The following is an 18,486-nucleotide window of genomic DNA, read 5'->3' on the forward strand; positions in this document are numbered from 1 at the left end:
TGGGGGCACATTTCCTTCTCTAAAACGTTTTCCTGAATGAGTACAGACATGAAGCTAACAGGTAAGGGACACAGCCAGGGTCATTCACGGCTAGGGTTAAATGGTTCCACCACTATTAGATCCAAATGTGTGACTGCCAAGCCCCTGCTCTTTTTCACTACTCCAGAAAATCTCCTGTGATCAGCATGTCGAATAGGGAAGACATACTAGTCCCCAAACAGAGGCAGTTCTTCTCATTGCCTTGGAAAGCACACTTAAACATGTATTTTGCAGGAAAATATTACCCTTAAAGCAGTCATCCATAAGCACTTTCCAAGTATCTGTGTTTTTAATCTTCCGCCAACAGATGTATTCATTTGCATTTCCCCTAGATGAACCACGTTTTTTTGTTATTTTTGACTGTATATCTCACCTCTCAAGATCCTTTTGTATTAATTCTCAAACCCATCACTAAGGTTGATGCCGCCACCCAATTTGGAATCTTCCCTTGATTCCATGATCATGAATGTGTGCCCTTCCTGTGGGCCATTGAACAAAATGTTCTTTAAGAGGAGGGTCTGACGTAAAATCTGAGGGGCATTCTTTTTTTTTTTTAATCTCCCAAGAATTTCTATTGAACTAAAGAGAGTTTAAACCATCTCATTTTAGAAAATCTGGAAATTTGAACGATGACATGGATCTGAAATCTCAGAGCGTTCACATACCGGTTTTTGTCACTCTCAGCAGTAAGGCAAATTTCCCTATAGGAGCTTTTCTCTGTTTAGGGATCCCCAGCAGTCCCTATGGGGAAACATCCTTTTTGTTCCCCCTGAACCCCAGGGCTTGGTGGGGGCCTGGGGTAAGAAGTAAAGAGAATGGATAAGGGTCTCCAGTGTAGACCAGCACAGTCCACAGGAATATAACTGTAAGCCACATAGGTACCATATTTTCTAGTATCTGCATTTTAAAAAGTAAAAAGCGAAATTAATTTTAATAATATATTTCATTTAACCCAATATGTACAAAATACTATCATTTGAACATGCATTTCATATTAATATAAAAAACATTCAAGGGATTTTTTCATCCTTATTTCCATACCAAGTCTTGGAATCCCATGTGTATTTGACACTTCTTGCACACCTCATTCCGGACTAACCACATTTCAACTCATCAATGGACAATACTGCACTGGACTGCACACATCAACCCTTCGTTTCTGTTGCTGCATTGGGCCTCTGAGACCTCAAATCTTTCTTCTCTGGTTTCATACCTTCTTACAGTTCAGATCTCAGCTCAAAACACCTATCCTGAACAGAAATCCCTTCTAATGCTGTCCATTCCCGCCCGCCCTGTCATTCTCTATCCCGTTACCCTGCAGTATTGTCTCCATGGAACCAATCCCTTCTAAAATGATCTCATTTATTCGTTTACATATTGATTGTCTAGCTTCTCCACCAGAATGTAAGTTTCAAGAGGGCAGGGATTTTTTTTTAAACCTATTATGGTCTCTGTGATTCTCCGGTGCCGAGCACCGTGCCTGGACCACGCGGGGCGCTCAGGACACCTCTGCAGGATGAAGGAATCTCATTTCTCTGGAGCCCCGCCGAAGGGGGCAGCGTAGCAGCGTGTCACAGGTGGGGCGCCCATGTTGCGCGCGGCCGCGCTGGCTGAGCTCCTGGCGCGGGTGTGGGGTGAGTGGGTGTGTGCGGGGGTGTGCGCGGTAGAGCGCGCCAGCGAGCCCAGAGCGCCGAGCGGGGAGGAGCAGCCAGCGCCGCGCAGCACCCGCAGCGCCGGCCCGGCCGGGCAGCTCGGAGGTGGGTGGGCCGTGTCGCCAGCCCGCCCGCGGGGTCCCCATTGGCCGCCTGCCGGCCGCCCTCCGCCCGGAAGGCGGCGAGGAGCCGAGGGGCTGCTCCGGAGCAGGAGCGGGAGAGCCCGGCCGAGCCGACGCCGGACGGACGCGCGGGGTCCGCGCCCCCACTCGCTGCCTCCCTGCGCTCCCGCGGCCGCCCCGCTTGTCCCCGGCGCTGGCGCCTACCGTCGACCAACGACAGCGCCCCGGAGAGACCCGGGCAGCTCCCGGGCGCCCGGGTGAGTGGCCGCTCGCGGCTCCCCGTCTCCTCCCGGGCCCCGCCGCCTGCTTTTGCTTTCACGGCCGCGGCGCGGCGGGGTTGGCCCGGGCAGCGCCCAGGGCAACCGGGAAGGCCGAGGCGGGGTACACTTGACTGAGGGGAAAAGGGGAATGGCAGCCAGGAGATGACCCCAGCCCCGCGGGCCGGGTGGGAACAGGTGGCGCGGGCCGGGCGCTTTGTGTCGGGACGCGGAGACCGGGAGCGGGCGGCCGCGCCTCCCTCGGCCGCTCCCTTCCCTCCCTTGCTCCCCCGGGCGGCCGCACGCCGGGTCGGCCGGGTAACGGAGCTGGAGTCGCCAGGAATGTGCCTCTGGGGACTGTTTGGCTCGTGGGAGGAGAGAAGGTGGCTGAGGCGGCCGGGGAGGTGCGGGAGCCGAGAGGTGGCGCGGGGGCTGCACCGCCGCTCCAGGCAGGAGAGGGATGCTTCCAGCTAGGCGCGTTCGGCCCCGGCGAGGGCTTCATTCTTCCGCTGCGCCCCTGGAGGTGGGGAGCTGGGTGGGCGTGTGTGCAGAGAAAGGGGAGGCGGGGAGGCCAGCCACTTCCGGAGCGGGTTCTGATCCGTGCCGAGCGCCCTGCTTTCGGGGACGCGGACCTTGGGGTGCGGTTGTGCCCGGCCCCACGCGTGCGCCGGCGATGCGGGGCTGGGGGCGTCCCTGGCCCGGGTTTAACAAAGAGTGCTGCTCTCTACCCGGCGGGGTGCGGCAACTCCGGAGAGGTGGTCTTCAGCGAGCGAGTCTTAGCCCTCGGGAGGGGTACTTCGTTTTTGGGTTGTCATTTTATTGTTGTTATTGCCTTTTTTTTTTTTAAAAGGACTGTTGACTGATGCATGAGGGGCCCACGGAGGCGCAGGAGCGGTGGTGATGGTTTGGGAAGCGGAGCTGAAGTGCGCTGGGCTTCCGTGAGGCGTGACAGTTTATCATGACCGTGTTCAGGCAGGAAAACGTGGATGATTACTACGACACCGGCGAGGAACTTGGCAGGTACTGGGGGTGCCGGAAGCGCACGTTTCTGGGTTGTGGGAATGCACAGTACTGCGGGCAGTGGGCGGTAAACAAATGCAGTTTGAATTCAGGCGTCTCCCTCGTCCTTCCAGGAGATGTGCAAATTATAGAGAAAAGAGTTAACTAACCCAGCAAGGACTAGGGACCGGAAATAAACTACCTAAAACAAGGAGCTGGCGGTGGAGAAGCTATTTCAGTGTTAGATTATGATGCAGAGTGTATTGATCAAGACCCCTGGACAAGAATAGATTTAGTTGTCTGCAGTAACGCTTGTCAGCTTTTGCCCTTCTGAGACAGTGAGGCAAAAGCTGAGATATAGTTGAAACTGGAGTTAGCTCCAGTTAACTGTGAGTTAGCCCTTATGTGTACAGAGAGTACAAACTAATTCATAGGCTTTTAAAGGCTTAATACTTTCCCTCTTTTGGAATTTTCAGAATAACATGCACAAGTATCCGTAGGTCACACATGGAGACTTGCCAGATGTTGATGTTGGGTTTGGATTTTGAAACTTCCTTGAACCAGGAGTTTAATTACCCAGTTGGTGTCAGTGGTTGCTTTGGTTTCATTCACGATGTTAAATTTTTAACACGTCCCTAGTTGAGAGTCTAATATGGCTATCTGGGTTCAGAGCATACTTCCATTGCTGCAGGAGCTGTGATTCTGAATGTGAAGCCTTTCAGTGCCAGGTGAACAAAGAATGATTTCTTTGGGGGCCTCTAAGGGCTGGATGGGTTTCCCCTTGACTGGGGATTTGACAGGGTGTGTTATGCTCTGGTCTAACTTGAGCAGAAAACCCAGTTTTCACACCTAAATTTAAATTCAACATAAGAAATTTGACTGCAGTGTATTTGTATCGTGAGTCAAGTAGACAAAAGGATCTTTAAACCAACAAAAAAGTATGTATTTACTTACATGTGTATCAAAATATGTATTTTTCCGTATACACCTGATGTCCTGATTCAGTGCTTCCTGTTTCCCCATGAAAAGGAAATTCAAAACTACCCACACCCTAGATGACCTTGTGAGAATTGTGAAAGTTGAGTTTAACTAAAATTTTTTCAAGTTCAAGTAGTAGTTCAGAACAAAAGCAATTTTTAAAAAGATACTGTATCAAAATATTTCTGTATACATTTAGTATGGCTTCAGAACATCACTGGGAACTTGTGCTTGGGGGAGCTTACTACATATTGGAGATTTACTGAGTGAATAAGTAAGAAGGAAAGCTCTCAAAAATATTTCATGGATATGTTTAATGTTAAGGTTTAAGGGTATGTTGTTGAAATACTTGGTTTAACTAGAATTAACTAGAATTAAGTGACTTTATTCCTGTGGTTTTTAGCAAGATGAGTGGTACGTGGTGTTTTCCTTTGGGAGCAGGGGAAAAAGGCAAAAAAGTATGTTTAAATTCTATTTGTGTAGGGTGGCCTGATTATATGAATTCCCTTATAAAGAAAGATGATTAAAAGTAGGTGAGATGATTGCTTTATAGATTAAGTATGTTGACCTTATTTTCATTAAGATCTTTTGGTAGAATTATGTGTTATGAGAAGGAAAAATAATGAGGCCTCCCTGTGGCTGGCGGGGGAGTTTGTGATCTTTATTTCGTGGGTGGGATGACAGGCTCTCTGCCTCTGCGCTGGAGAGCAGTTTGCTCATTTGTCACTAGATTTTGCTTTGATTTTGGCTCATTCTACATTTCTGTGTATAATTTTCTCCCCACTGTGCAAGACTAATTGACAAATTGTTTATTGAATAATTTAATTTGTGTGACCTGTGAATTTGAAAGAAGTGCTTTGACAAACTGGGAGTTGGGAATTTTTAAAAATAAAGTATCCATGCCGATCTGTCTGATAGGTCTTTTTCTTTTGTTTAAAAATGCAGTAAATGGTTGATTTTTTTATTTCAATGTGTTTTTCGAGTCCTGTGAATTTTATGTCTGCCAGGAAATAGCCACTTCCTGAAAACAGATCCTGGCATAAGATGGACATATAGGAAAGATGCTGCTTCTTGTGTCACTGAGAGAAGATTGGGAGTAGAGGCAGGAGCTTAGTAGTGGCAAATGAAAATGGGCAGATGTTTAACACAAAAGCAAGCTTGTTCTAAGCAGTGAGTTATAAACAAACCAACATCTATGATTTAAAACTTCATCCACATATCTTTAGCAGTAATCTACACAATAACTACTCACTTACTTTATAAATGGTCTAAGACAAAGTCCATAGAGGAGGGAGGATGGGTTTTTAAACAAGTAGGATATAGTATTTTGATTATTACTATTGTTACTTTACTTATAGGAAAACAGAAAGTGTGTGTGTACAAGGGTGAGAGTGTGTGTGTGTGTGTGTGTGTGTGTGTCTATGTATATTAGTGTGTGTACTGCCCAGGTGTACTGTAAAAGCTGTCAACTCTAAAGAACTTTATAAAGTATTATGATTATTTGTAGTAGTGATAGAGCAGACAGACCACTGGACAGATATTCTGGTCCAAAATTGGCCCTAGAACTTGCTAGCTGCATAACCTTGAATAGGTCACTTACCATCTCTGACCCTCAGGATCTTCATCTATAAAACGAGAGACCTAGTGCTTATTTCATGGCTGTTGTGAATACCAAGTAAAAGAATTTTATCAGCCGTCAAGAGTTAAACAAATATAGATATCATCAGCAGGACTGGTTGAGACATGTGAGTATTCCAGGCATGCTAATAACTTGGTTTGCAACTTGATATTCTTTTTTCTGTTTACCAATTTGGGGAAGGGAGGTCCTGTGGGAAAAGGGTCATGGGGGAGACCCATTGCTGACAGCCCTTGGCCTCTCCACTCTGATTCTGAATAATGCAGCTCTGGCCTTGAACTTGCACACCCTTCAAGTAGAAACAAGTCCCTGCAGTGAAAAGGACTGTCATGGTTAGAATATTGTTTGGTGACCTGTGTTGACTTCAGGAGGCCCTTTGGGTTTCACCCTCTATCCCAGGAGGTAGAACGAAGAACTGCTTCTGTCACATGTAGTGGTTTCTGGGAGGGGTTCTTTTAAATGCGGATTTCTCCATGTGCTGTTACACTGGGTCATTTTAATGCCCCAGGTGCCTTAGCATCTCTTATCAGTTGGCACTCGGGGCAGCTGAAGGCCAGCTTGTCCCACCATCGCGCTCCAGTTACATCCCTGGCTGTGGTTCAGCCTAACCTGCGAGCCTTCTTGGCACCTCTGTGAACACCGCCTTCCTGAGAACTGGCCTTCTTTCTCTTACACTGTCTGACCTTATGTGATCTGAAGACCTGGGTCCCACCTCCTGAATAAATCTCTCCACAATGATCTCTCCCTTTCAGAAGCCAAATGACTTGCTCTCTGAAGCACTCCACTGGTCATGACCCCAGACTGCCCCGTCCATGCTCCATCCTTGCTTTGTGTTGTTAATATTCTTGTATGACTCCATGTAGCCGGCTTAAAAGTTCCTTCAGGGTGCGCTGTGGGCTCTTTTCTCCCCTGTGGGTGTGCAATGTGCTGTATCATTCTGGGCAAAAGTTTCATCGATGCCTGAATCGGCAAATGCAGGCCGGCAGGTACAATACTGAGACCAGAATGGGGATTTGAGATGCAAATGCTGATGCGGGTGCTGAGGCCGATGGAGAGGGGGTATGTAGCGTGGGACAGCCCGGCCCCCTCCTTTGGGAAGTGGGGAGACACCTACCTTTGCAGGATGCTATACGAATTAGAGGCAGTGGCTGTAAACATCTCACACATAGTCGCTGCCTCAGATATTATTTATTTATTTTTTTTTTGCGGTACGCGGGCCTCTCCCTGTTGTGGCCTCTCCCGTTGTGGAGCGCAGGCTCCGGACGCACAGGCTCAGCGGCCATGGCTCACGGGCCCAGCCGCTCCGCAGCATGTGGGATCTTCCCGGACCGGGGCACGAACCCGTGTCCCCTGCATCGGCAGGCGCACTCTCAACCACTGCGCCACCAGGGAAGCCCAGATATTAATCTTAATAACCTCTTTTCCCCGTTACAGCATTTACCACAACGCACACTCATTACTTGTTGGATTATCTACTTTCGCCACAGCTTGTCACAGGGTTGTGACCTTGGACTTGCTTGTCATTTTTCATCTCTTATGCCTAATGAGGTGCATGACGTAGGTGCTCAATAAATGCTGACGGATTGAATAAATGGATTAATATTTGTAAGGCACCATGAGTACACACACACATGCACCTATATATGGTTACCTGTAAATGGCCCTCAATGAGTGATGACTCTGGTGGGGGTGAACTTAGGATATTGAAGGCTGCAGCTCAGCAAAATAAAAGCTGTTTTTCCTTTTGCGTTCTGTGGCTAAGGTGCACAGCAGCCAGCATATCCAAGCACAAGATCAGTTTTAAACAAAACAAAGTGGAGCATTAAGTATTCTACATTTGTTTGGATGGTTGCTGGAAGCTAATAATTTAAAGTTAAAACACTCTCATTTTGGCATAAAATCCAGAGGCATTTTAATTGACGTGAGGAATTGTAATAAACCCTGACAGTCTGAGTACATCTTTCTGTTGGTTTACTGTGAACTGCAGGAATCAGTCCTAAGACTGGCAATCCCGTGGGGATGGGAGAGGGAGAGACTTCCCAGCGTGTTTTCTCCTTGGAAGCGGGACTCGCAGGCTCACAAGGTTGACTAGTGAGATCATCCTGTAGGACCTCCCTGAATGTGAGTTTTCTCTTCTCATTTCTGCTTCTGTGTGCCCTCAGCTGTTTCCTCTGATGGGAAAGGCTGCAAAGGTTTAAGAGAGATAAAGTTCAAATATATGTATTAGAGGTAACAATCAGGGATTTTAAAATTTTGTGCATTCTAGCATACGAAGGGAGGGCACGGTGACAGTAGTGAGGGGCAGTTGGGTTGAATGCTTGCTTGCCAGCACTGGGAATGCGCCTCCGGACCACCTGGGGATGTAGAAATTAGGTTCACTGGGACCTGGCGGGACATACCATCAGGAACGTAGGCTATGGAGGCGCTAATTGATGGGGAAGCCAGGGAACGTTGAAGCGGCCTTTTTGGTCCTCCTGTGCCCTTTTACCCTAGGCTTGTGTCTCACCCAGCTGCTTAGGAACCTAAAGGCCCCATAGCGTTGGCAGGCCCCTGCAAAGCTGTGAAAAACACAGTAAGCTTACAGAGATGCGTGGTCAGGTGAATCTCAGTAATTGCAATACAGGGTTGTATCAGAAGAGGTGACATTATCAGACGTATCCTGTGGTCTCCCAGCAAAGTTGTAACCCCAGAAAGGTAGAGACCATTTCCTTCAGGCATTGGGGTGGGGGTGTGTGGATACCTTCAGAGGTGGTGTGGTGGGGGAATGACGGGGGAGCGACAAGGTCAAGATTAGGTGGTCTGACCTCTGGGACACCCTGTAGGGGAATGAATTATGAACTTTCACCCCCAATTCTACAGTTGCAATGTGTACCTAACCTAACCTAATCAGGCATTTTATATGCATGAAATAAAGCATGATTTTAATGGAAACATATTTCTGATCAGGAGACAAAGAATGCCACCTGCTGGTAGAGGGGAGGGGCTTTTGTTGGTGAAGGGTAGCCCGGGACCCTTGGGCACTTAGACCTAGAAGAAGCTGAGCAGTCAGTGAGTCCTTCCTTCTTGTTTCATCCCATCAGTCCTTAGGTCAAGTGGCTTTCTCAAGGTAGCTGGCTACCAGGTAGCAAGAGATGGACCTAGACTCCCGAGCAGGACTGTTTTCATTATATTCTTCACACTACTTAGGATTTGGCAATTCTCATTTTTTTAGAAGCCAGATAATGTTGATATCGAACAGAAGTGATTTGGGCAGGCATCTCGTGCCTATCCATCTTAATACGTGCTTGGAGGGGATGGTCAGGAGTAACTAGTAACCGCTTCATGGTGGGTTTCCATTTTCACCCCATGAAGAGGCTGACGCTTGAGTTCAGAACTCTCGTGGGCACTTGACAACACACGTGACCTTCTTGCCTTTTCCAAATGGCTCGTGCCCCACAGTTATGAATGGTGCTAGTACGTGCCGTAGTCTTACCCAAGTGCCAAAGTGCATAATTTAGCTTTTTAGAAAGTTCACAGAACACTTTCATCGTTATTTAACCTTTGAGTCATGGAATGTATAAGAGTCGTGGCTCTGCCCAGTAGGCCACCCCACTAAAAGACAGTTTCTCATTTCATTAAGTGGCCCTAGTCTGTCTGGTTTAAGGCTGGGGTGTGATTGTTTGAGGCTTTATGTGGAAGGTGATACTTAATTGTTTTGCTTTGGTTTGCTGTGGTAAGTGATCACAACAGAATGCATCAACCCTCGGACTTGAGAGAGATTATGTGGCAGTATAATTATTTATAATATATCCAGTCTATCACTTTGTTTACATTCTAAATTAATTCCTGTAAATGTACAGTTAGGAGAGAGTAGAGGAAAAAATGACTGACCTTTGGTTTTTCTACATCATCTAACACAAATGGGTTTAAAAATAACTCTGTCGGGCTTCCCTGGTGGCGCAGTGGTTGAGAGTCTGCCTGCCGATGCAGGGGACGCGGGTTCGTGCCCCGGTCCGGGAGGATCCCACATGCCGCGGGGCGGCTGAGCCCCTGAGCCATGGCCGCTGAGCCTGCGCGTCTGGAGCCTGTGCTCCGCGGTGGGAGGGGCCACAGCGGTGAGAGGCCCGCGTACCGCAAAAAAAAAAAAAAAAACAAACACAAAACTTTGTCTAACTAGTACATCTTCCTTAGGTAAAACAGAAAGTGTCATATGCCCATTCTAGGTTTAATGTACTAAAAGGATTTTTACAGGGAAGGAGTCTGAAACCTGAAATAGTTGGTCTTATTTTCAATCCCAGTCCAGAACAAAACAAAACCAGTCATGTGCTGGTAACTAATCTCTGGTGATAACTGACAGGTGTGATCCTTAGTGACTCTTGTTTATCGCTTCTGTCTTTTGGAGGTGACGTTGAGAGCTCGTGTGGCTTACAGACCACACTGCCGTCATTTAAGTATAATGTTGCTAACCTCTGAGGCGTGACCACGGGGCTTTCCCCTATGTCCTACCTGTCGGCATTCCAATTGTCAACTGGAGAAATTTTATTCAGTACTATAATGTATTGATACATTCAGAGATGTCAGGAGGGGAAGGAGGTGGGGAGAAAGTTGTTGATTTTTCCCTTTATCAAGCATTCAACTTTGGATGAGGAATGTAATGTTTGAGCAAATGAATGCTGTGAACTGCCGATCTCTGGTGTTTGAAAGGTTTATATTGATGGTGCTTATATTCATAAGCCGGATGGCTTTCAGCTGGGAAATTTAGCTCTGTGTGTGGACTCTTGTGGGACACATTCTATTTTCGGTCAAAACTGTCTGATTACTCTTTCTTAGATATAATGTGATGAATGGGGCTGATTTTCAGATATCTCCAGTACAGTTGATATAGTATGTTTTCACGTATAAGGAATGAGTGAATTTCCATTTTTTTTTCCATTGTTAGTTTTTTCTGTAGTTCATTGTTTTCTACTTTTGAAACCATGCAACCCTTCCCTTTTTAACTTGTAAGAATTGTCAGGATTTTCGAGACCTTACTTTGGTCCTCCATGCCCTTGTCCCTGGCCCCCCAGTGTGGAATTTTCCAGTTGCAAAAGAAGTGTAGGAGAGGTAATCAGTACCTTTTTTTTGGTCCCATCATGAAGAGGGTCAGATTTCCCTCTGAACTGCCTGTCTCTATGTCCGCCTAGCAACTCATACCACCGTCTACGACCAGGCTGTATATGCAGGAGAGTAGGTACGACTCAGGTGATAGGACAAGATAGTGACAGAGGGATACGTTGGCACATAGATGGAGTGGCTTGGGGGAGAAGAGGTCAGTAGTTAGTGCTGATTCTGTTTTAATGTTTCCTCCCTCCTTTGAGAAGTTCTTCTAAATCGTTTTGCCTCCTCTGGGTAGAGCGCAATTTATTTCTTTTTTTTCCATCTGTGGTTTATGGGTAAGTGGCAGAAATATGTGTCTCTGGGAGAGTGATGAAAGACTGCAACCTTTTGAGTGTAATATTTAATAGACTGAGAATTGCAAGCTGCTTCCCTTTACAAAAACAAAGCTATGGGCACTGTAGGTATACGAATACTGTAGAGAATAGACTTTTCACAGCTAACTGCTGAGCTGGAAATGCTGAATTGCACCTGACACCCGGAAGAGCTGTCCTGAGAAATTTGGTAAGCCAAAAAAAGCTAAGAAGTTATTTGTTATCTTAAAAATACTATTTTACTGGTACATAAATCAGTGTAATTGAAGCCAGATCCTGCCAAGGGGTTTCTGATGTACACTTGGAATGTGAATATAGAAAGTTGTCTTTCTAAATGTTGTCCTTGCCCATCAGAGTATCTAGAATCAGCGTGTGAACTGCTGTTTGTAATGCCAGAAACTTCTACCAAAATCCTCAGGAGCTCCCCTGTCTTTGGATAATCACAGGTTTATTTCCTTCCCCTTTCGTGGCCGGCTTACACTTCTCTGCAGACCATAATTGCAGTGGCACCCGTGTGCTCGGGACAAGGCCTGGCTGATGTAAGGCACCTCTGCTCTTGTTTTCTCCCTAATGTCTCTATTTCCACATTGAACAATCGGAGTGGAGGAGAATCCTCACCTGTCATCCCATTTGGTGGAGAACTTATAAAATGACTGCTTGAGACCTTGTTCTAGGAATTTCTTTGCCATGTAATTCAAACTAGCTTTGGAATGGAGGGAAGATATTTACAGTTCCCCGTTTAGAATGGATAAGGTTTGAGCACCTGGCCGATATCCCCCCTCAGGAGCTTCAGGAAGCTGATTCAATTGTTTGGGAGAGGAAGTGAATTAGAACAAGTGGAATATTTTCCAGGGTGAAGCTTTATCGGTCTTGCTTTCCTCCCCACCCCTCCCATGGCACACAGAGATAGGAAAGCTTGGCAAATACGGCAGTGGACAGGCAAGGTAAGTCGAGGTGGTGTAGAAGCATGAAGTCCCTCGGTTTTGCTAAACATGCTTCGGGCACTGAATGAGTGTATCCGGTTTTATTAATGTTACCAATTAATATGGACCGTCCTTTGTAGGCCTGCTCTTCAGAGGCAACATTCTCTTTCATGCAGATAATTAAAAACATTAAAAAAAAAACTTTTGCACCCACAGGGCAAGGTCAGGCAGAGCAACGGCGGAGCAGGACCCCGCGTCCCGGCGGGTCTGGGCTCCCAACATTCCCGAGTCTCTGGCGCCCCTTCCCCGCACCCTCGCCTGACCTCGCGCCCCAATGTGCCCTTTGACCCCATCCAAAAAAGTGTTCTGAACCAAGCCGCCGACGGAGGAGGGGCCCACAGCGACCTGAGGGACCGCTCTGCTGTGCAAACGCTGCGGCGCAGCCGGGCGCCCGCTCGGGGAGGCGGCGGGGAGGCTGCAGGGCCTCGGCCCCTGGCGCAGCCTGCCCTCCGCCCTTCGCCCTTCGCCCTCCACCCGCGGGGCCGGGGTCCTGACCGACCCACGCGCCCAGGCCTGCTGGAGGAGCAACGCGGCGGCGCCGAGGCCGGTGTCCTCGCCGACCCCGAGCCTCCTCCCCTCCGGCCCAGGCTGGGTGGGTGGCAAAAAAAATTTTTTTAATTAAAAAAATTATCTGTATTAGAGACAAGTTTTAACCTGGAGAACTAAAAAGCGAATGCAAAGTGAGCTGGCCTGTTTCGGCCTGCAGGCTTCTGTGGAGCACGTCCACAGCTAGTCGTGCAGATTCTCTCTTTTATTTCCTATATCCCTTAACAATGTGCGGTAAATAACTGGGCACTTGGTATTATTTTACACTTGGCTTGTACACGTGATTCTTGGCTCTCTCTGAATTGTGAGTTTTCTGAGAGTAGAAAACATGGCTTTTTGTGTCTCTTACATGGGGTGGGATTCAGCTAAGCCCACAGGAGGCTTTGTTTATTTGCCTTATGAAGGTACGTGTCCAGAAATTAGAATGTGGTTCAGAGCTTTTGACCCAAATCCCTGACTCCACAGTGCACTAGCTGTTGCCTTGGGAAAGTCACTTGACTTCTGTGAGACTCAGTTTTCTCATCTGTGAAATCGGGATAATAAGCATACCTCCCTCGTAAGGTTGTTGTGAAGACACACGTAATGCGTGTAAGGCACTTGGCCCAGTAGCAGGCACACTCTAAGTGCTGGAGAAGGGGCCGCTGTTTAATAAGACAGATAGCGCAGGAGAGACTGAACATATGCTTCTGGATCCTTGTCACCGGGGTCCTGCCTTTTTCTGTTAGTTCCTCATTTCCCCACCCAGGTTCTGACCTGGTCTCCCAGGGGCAGGGTGGGGGTGACGGCCCTCTTCTCCTCAATTCCATCCTTCCTCCTTCTCTTCTTTTCTCCTCTGTCTCTCTCCCCATCTTTGGCTCAGCCTGCGGGGTGGGCTCATTCTACCAAGTTTGACGTCGTTCATGTGATCTGCCCTTCTAGCTGCCTGTTCTGGCTGGCTCGGGCCCAGGACTCGGTTTATGTGCTGGGCTCCCTGGTGGGTCCGCCCAGTAGCGTGGTCAATGATTTGCAGAGCTCCTGAGAAACAAGTTAGCCAGGAATTTAGCCGTGCATTTGAAAGCGGGCTGCTGGAGATGGGGCTTACAGGGATGCCATTGCCAAAGTGCACCCAGACGCCCCTGGAAGAGGGAGGGAGGAGCTCATGTCAAGGAGGGTCTATTAAGATGGGAAAACATGCTTTCAGGGAAGCCAGGACAACTAAAAGCTGAACAACAGCCGGGAGAGAGCTGCTCGGAAATGCTCAGAGGGACGGTCATCCTGGCGTCATTAAGAGCCTGAGGTATGTCAGCACACAAATTTATGTTTTAACAGGGTGTACTGTAACTTCCCGAAAAGTCAATTTCATTTTTCTAGCTGCTTTTTAAATGAAAAAACTGTCTTAAGCAGCCCAATAAGAGACTAGGAATTTGATCAGATGAACAAATCATTGATTTTTCTTACAGATCTTTATGGAAGAAGGGATCTGAATGAGTGTGTGAGTTCCATTCTGAGATGAACTTGCTGCAGAAGGCAAGACATACGGCAGGTCTGAGCCTCCGTTCAGTTCTGACACGTACTGATTTCAGATGTGAAAATAAGTGTTTGGCCAAGCCAGAATTGCCTGTGCCAAGAAAAGCCTATTAGGTTGGTGGCTGAAAGGCTGAATTGTTAGGATTTACTTAATGGCGAGGTTCTGCCAGCTGCTGGGAGTGAATGCCCACTTAGGCATTTGAGTGCATCCTTGTTCCCTGGACTGGGGGCCCATGTGTTCAAGGAGCATGGCGGTCGCACCAGAGGCCCCTTTAAAGGATGCTTCCTTATTCTTTGGGCCATTGAGCAGAGATATCTGTAGTTTATAAAAGTGACATTAGATGCTCACAAATTTGCAAAGGAAAATGCCCAGAAATTGGGTTTATAAGGTAAATTCAAGAGAAATATCAGGGAGTTGACAATGCTAACTATAAACAGGCAACATAAATAGACCGTTAAACAGAAGTGTCGTGTGAACTGTGATATCCATCCATCACATATTCATTCGTCCAGGGTTGATTGGACTTCTGAATGATAGGGCACTGGCTGGGGTGTCAGGCAGCACCGTTTATCTCAGCAAGTTCCTAACCAAGTAGGGCAGACAGACTTTATACAACCAATGATAATAGAAAACCTAAATAAGGAGTGAGAGGAATTCAGTATGAAAAACTGTTTCTGGAGTTCAGGCGAGAAGAGGCCATTCTGACTTGGAGGGTTCATTCATTTATTCACTCATTCATTCAGATTCTTGTGGGGACAGAAAAACATAAGCAGGTGGGTGCCTGAGCGGATATGTGTGTGCGCACGTGTCTGCCCATTTATTCCCTGGAAGAAATTGGAACTCAGACATGAAGGAGGAGACAAGGGCACTAAGATTTACTGGGAACCCATTTTAGACCAGGGGCTGGAGGGAGGTATTTAATCCACATTTTACAGGTGAGAAAACTGAGGTTCGGAAAGACATTGGCCTTGGATAATGTGTTTAAGATGGTGGAGGCAACCATTGGACACCCAAAATTGCTAAGTCACGACTGGAGATTGGGTGATGGGTGGTAGGGTTTACTCTGTGACCTGTTTCTCTGCCCTGTCATGGAAGCGAGAAGTTTAAAGAACTTTAAAACATCCAGCACAGTGCCTGGCTCATACAATGTGTTCAATATATGTCTCCTTCCTTTTTTTAAAAAAAATTAATTTAATTTATTTATTTATTTATTTTTTACTGGGTTGGGTCTTTGTTGCTATGTGCAGGCTTTCTCTGGTTGCATCGAGCGGGGGCTACTCTTTGTTGGAGTGCGTGGGGTTCTCATTGCAGTGGCTTCTCTTGTTGCAGAGCACGGACTCTAGGTGCGCAGGCTTCAGTAGTTGTGTCACACGGGCTCAGTAGCTGTGGCTCGTGGGCTCTAGAACACAGGCTCAGTAGTTGTGGCTCATGGGCTTAGTTGCTCCGCGGCATATGGGATCTTCCCAGGCCAGGGCTCAAGCCTGTGTCCCCTGCATTGGCAGGAGGATTCTTAACCACTGCACCACCAGCGAAGCCCGATGTTTCCTTCCTTTAAACTGAAAGTTCTCAACCTTGGTACTAGTGACATTTTGGTAGAGATGATTCTTTGTGGTTGTGGGATGTTTAACAGCATCCCTGGCTTCTGCCCTCTGGATGCTAGTAACATCTGCCCCAGCCCATTGAGAACCACTGGGCTACAGTATCAGGACAGGGAAGTGTTAACAAATGGACCTAGGGGTTGGAGCGGGTAGTAGGCAAGGAAGATCCTGCACCCAGTGAGCAAAGAAAGTGCCCCTGAAGGAAGGTATTGACCTTGGGTGTCCAGAGCTTAGGAAGGAAGAGAGCAGGATGCAGATGGTGTGAGCCAGAGGTCTGAGGCAGGTGTTGTCTTAGTCTGGCTTTTATGTACTGTCCCTGGAGTGGGTGTGTCTGCTGTTTCCCAGAGGCGTGGGGTGGCACTGACAATGAGTAAGACCTGGAGAGACTTCCGGATGTCGCTTGTCCAGTGTAGTAGCCACCCATGACCAACATCGGAGTTTCTGCCTTGCCCCATCCTGCTGAGCAGGCTTCTCTGAGTCATGGCTCGGCTGGGTCCCCATCACTGCCAGACTTCAGTCCACCCTCCTGTCTCCTAAGGGGGGCCTTCTGCTGCGATCTCCACGACTCTGTTTTTAACCTGCTGAATAGCTTTGTGTGTGTGTTTTTTTAATGCTGATTTCTATTTTTTAGTCAAAGCTAGATAACTCCTTGCTTTTTATTCGCTTTTCATTCTCTTAGGCCCCAGATCTTGCCTCTCCAGCAGGCTGGATGGCATAGCATGCTGTGTGACTGTGGGGAACCCATATAGCTTAGTTATTGCCTCCAATATCCCCTCTTCCAGCAGGGGGCTTTTAAAGGTGAAAAGTCAGGTCTCAGGATGTGGCAGGAGGTGTGAAGAGTGCCCTCTCCCAGCTCCCTGGGGGAGGGGCACTTATACAGAAGTCACCTGGGGAAGCTTGTCAGTGGTGGAGGGTGTGAAAGGACAGGGGCTGATTTGGAGGGCACGGTGGGGAAGGGAAATGGGTCAAGCAGGGTGCTGGCAACAAATGTGTCCACTCCTCTTCCCTGGTGACACAGTGGCACCTGCCAATGCAGGGAACACGGGTTCGAGCCCTGGTCTGGGAAGATCCCACGTGCCGCAGAGCAACTAAGCCCATGTGCCACAACTACTGAGCCCGCGTGCCACAACTACTGAAGCCCGCACACCTAGAGCCCGTGCTCCGCACCAAGAGAAGCCACCGCATTGAGAACATGCGCACTGCAACGAAGAGTAGCCCCCGCTCGCTGCAACCAGAGAAAGCCCGCACGTGCAGCAACGAAGACCCAACACAGCCAAAAATAAATAAATAAAATTAAAAAAAAAAGAAATGAGTCCACTCCTGATGGTCAAGGTGAAGGACGGCCAAGTACACACAGTCTGGGAAGCTGATACTGTGCCTAGGGCTGAGCTGGGGCCACTGAGGAGGGCCTTCAGCACATATGCCACTTCGGGGAAGACACACCCTGACCTCTCCCTCCTCCTTTCTGCCAGTGCCTCCTCTTACCCCCCCCCCCGCCCCCCAGGGAGCAGGATATGGGGCAGCCTCCAGCTGGGCAGAGAACGGTGAAGAACAGATTGGGGGTGGGGTGGGGAGGGTGGGTGGACAGATGGAGGAGATGGAGAGTAACCAGGAGAGGGGTGTCCACTAGTGACAGCTGTGAAATAGCACTGGGTTTGCCATGGAACTGCTCCCCTCTGTTGGTGCAGGTGATCAGAATCTGTACTCTCAGTGTGCAGGGTCCTCCTCCCTACTCTGAATACTGGATTTATATTCCATTTTTCCCAGGAAGTCACTCCTGACCATCGCCTTTCAAAATGTTCCCTCCTCTTGCAAACTCCTGGATATTTCCTCTTTGGCACAGTCATCCAGCATTTAGACTCTCCATGTTGCATTGCTGGCCGTCCCTGCCTGTGTGTGTGTGTGTGTGTGTGTGTGTATCTGTGTTTATCTTCCCTAGATTGTAAGCCCCTTAAGGTGTCATAGTTCTTTTGTTCCCAGCATCTTGCACAGAGAAAGTATTCCAGAAATGCCTGTTGTCTTAATTGGTCATATTACAATATTCTGAAATGAAGGACTGTACCATAGTTCCTATGAGTTTTAAAGGTGGATAAGTAATCACTAAAAAGTTCCTTAAGATGCATAGTATGTTTTCATCCTTGGAATAGCCCTGGGTAGCGACAGCCCTGTAAAGGTCCAGAGTGGGTCCCAGTTTCAACTGCTAGCTGGAGAGTAGGATATGGACAAAACGGCTATATCCTTTCCATTGTATAATTTCCATTGCAGAAATCCTGATGATTTCCCCCAAATCTATTGGTACTTTTTTTTTTTTTTTTAACCATGTTACCTATTCTCATTGTCTGATTTTAAAGTCTGGGGGAGTCTAGTGGGAATACACTGTGGTTGACCCCCTTTCAGTTACTGAAGGGAAAGGTACTCGAGGCAATAGGCACCAGCGGTTGATGTGCCCATGTCACAGCTAGCGTGGTTCTTAGAGAAAGCAGCACGTGTTTGTGCTGAGTCTGTGAACAGAGCCTCTACAGCACAACTGTTTGCCCTGGAATATTTGCAGTTTAAAAGTGAAAACCACGGGACTTGATGTTAAACCTTTCTGTAGTCGGCAGTCTCTTCAGTAACATCAAGTTTGCTCTCTTTTTTTTTACGATGCTGGAAAACTGGGGCTTCAGAAAGCAAAAAGGAAGTCTGAGTATAGAATTGACTTCTTCCCCAGTAAATTTTAATT

General features: G+C 47.8%; 1 protein-coding gene and 1 long non-coding RNA gene across 7 annotated transcripts in view; both read left to right on the forward strand.

The window, feature by feature from the left end:
* Positions 1-1,782: 1,782 nt before the first annotated feature.
* DAPK1 (death associated protein kinase 1) overlaps positions 1,783-18,486 on the forward strand; it is a 210,773-nt gene continuing 194,069 nt past the window's right edge. Inside the window, exons 1-2 of one of the 6 annotated variants that reach the window (XM_067744791.1) lie at positions 1,783-2,070; positions 2,921-3,090. In XM_067744791.1, coding sequence (XP_067600892.1) covers positions 3,029-3,090 — 62 coding nt within the window. In that variant the 5' untranslated portion in view covers positions 1,783-2,070; positions 2,921-3,028. The other 5 variants (XM_067744797.1, XM_067744795.1, XM_067744793.1 and 2 more) reach the window with 5 other exon arrangements.
* On the forward strand, positions 10,978-17,305 carry LOC137228005 (uncharacterized). The gene is made up of 3 exons (XR_010945105.1): positions 10,978-11,320; positions 13,840-13,935; positions 16,783-17,305. It is a non-coding gene; the product is annotated as an uncharacterized lncRNA (long non-coding RNA).

Source organism: Pseudorca crassidens, chromosome 7, assembly GCF_039906515.1.
Source record: "Pseudorca crassidens isolate mPseCra1 chromosome 7, mPseCra1.hap1, whole genome shotgun sequence".
NCBI lineage: Eukaryota > Metazoa > Chordata > Mammalia > Artiodactyla > Delphinidae > Pseudorca > Pseudorca crassidens.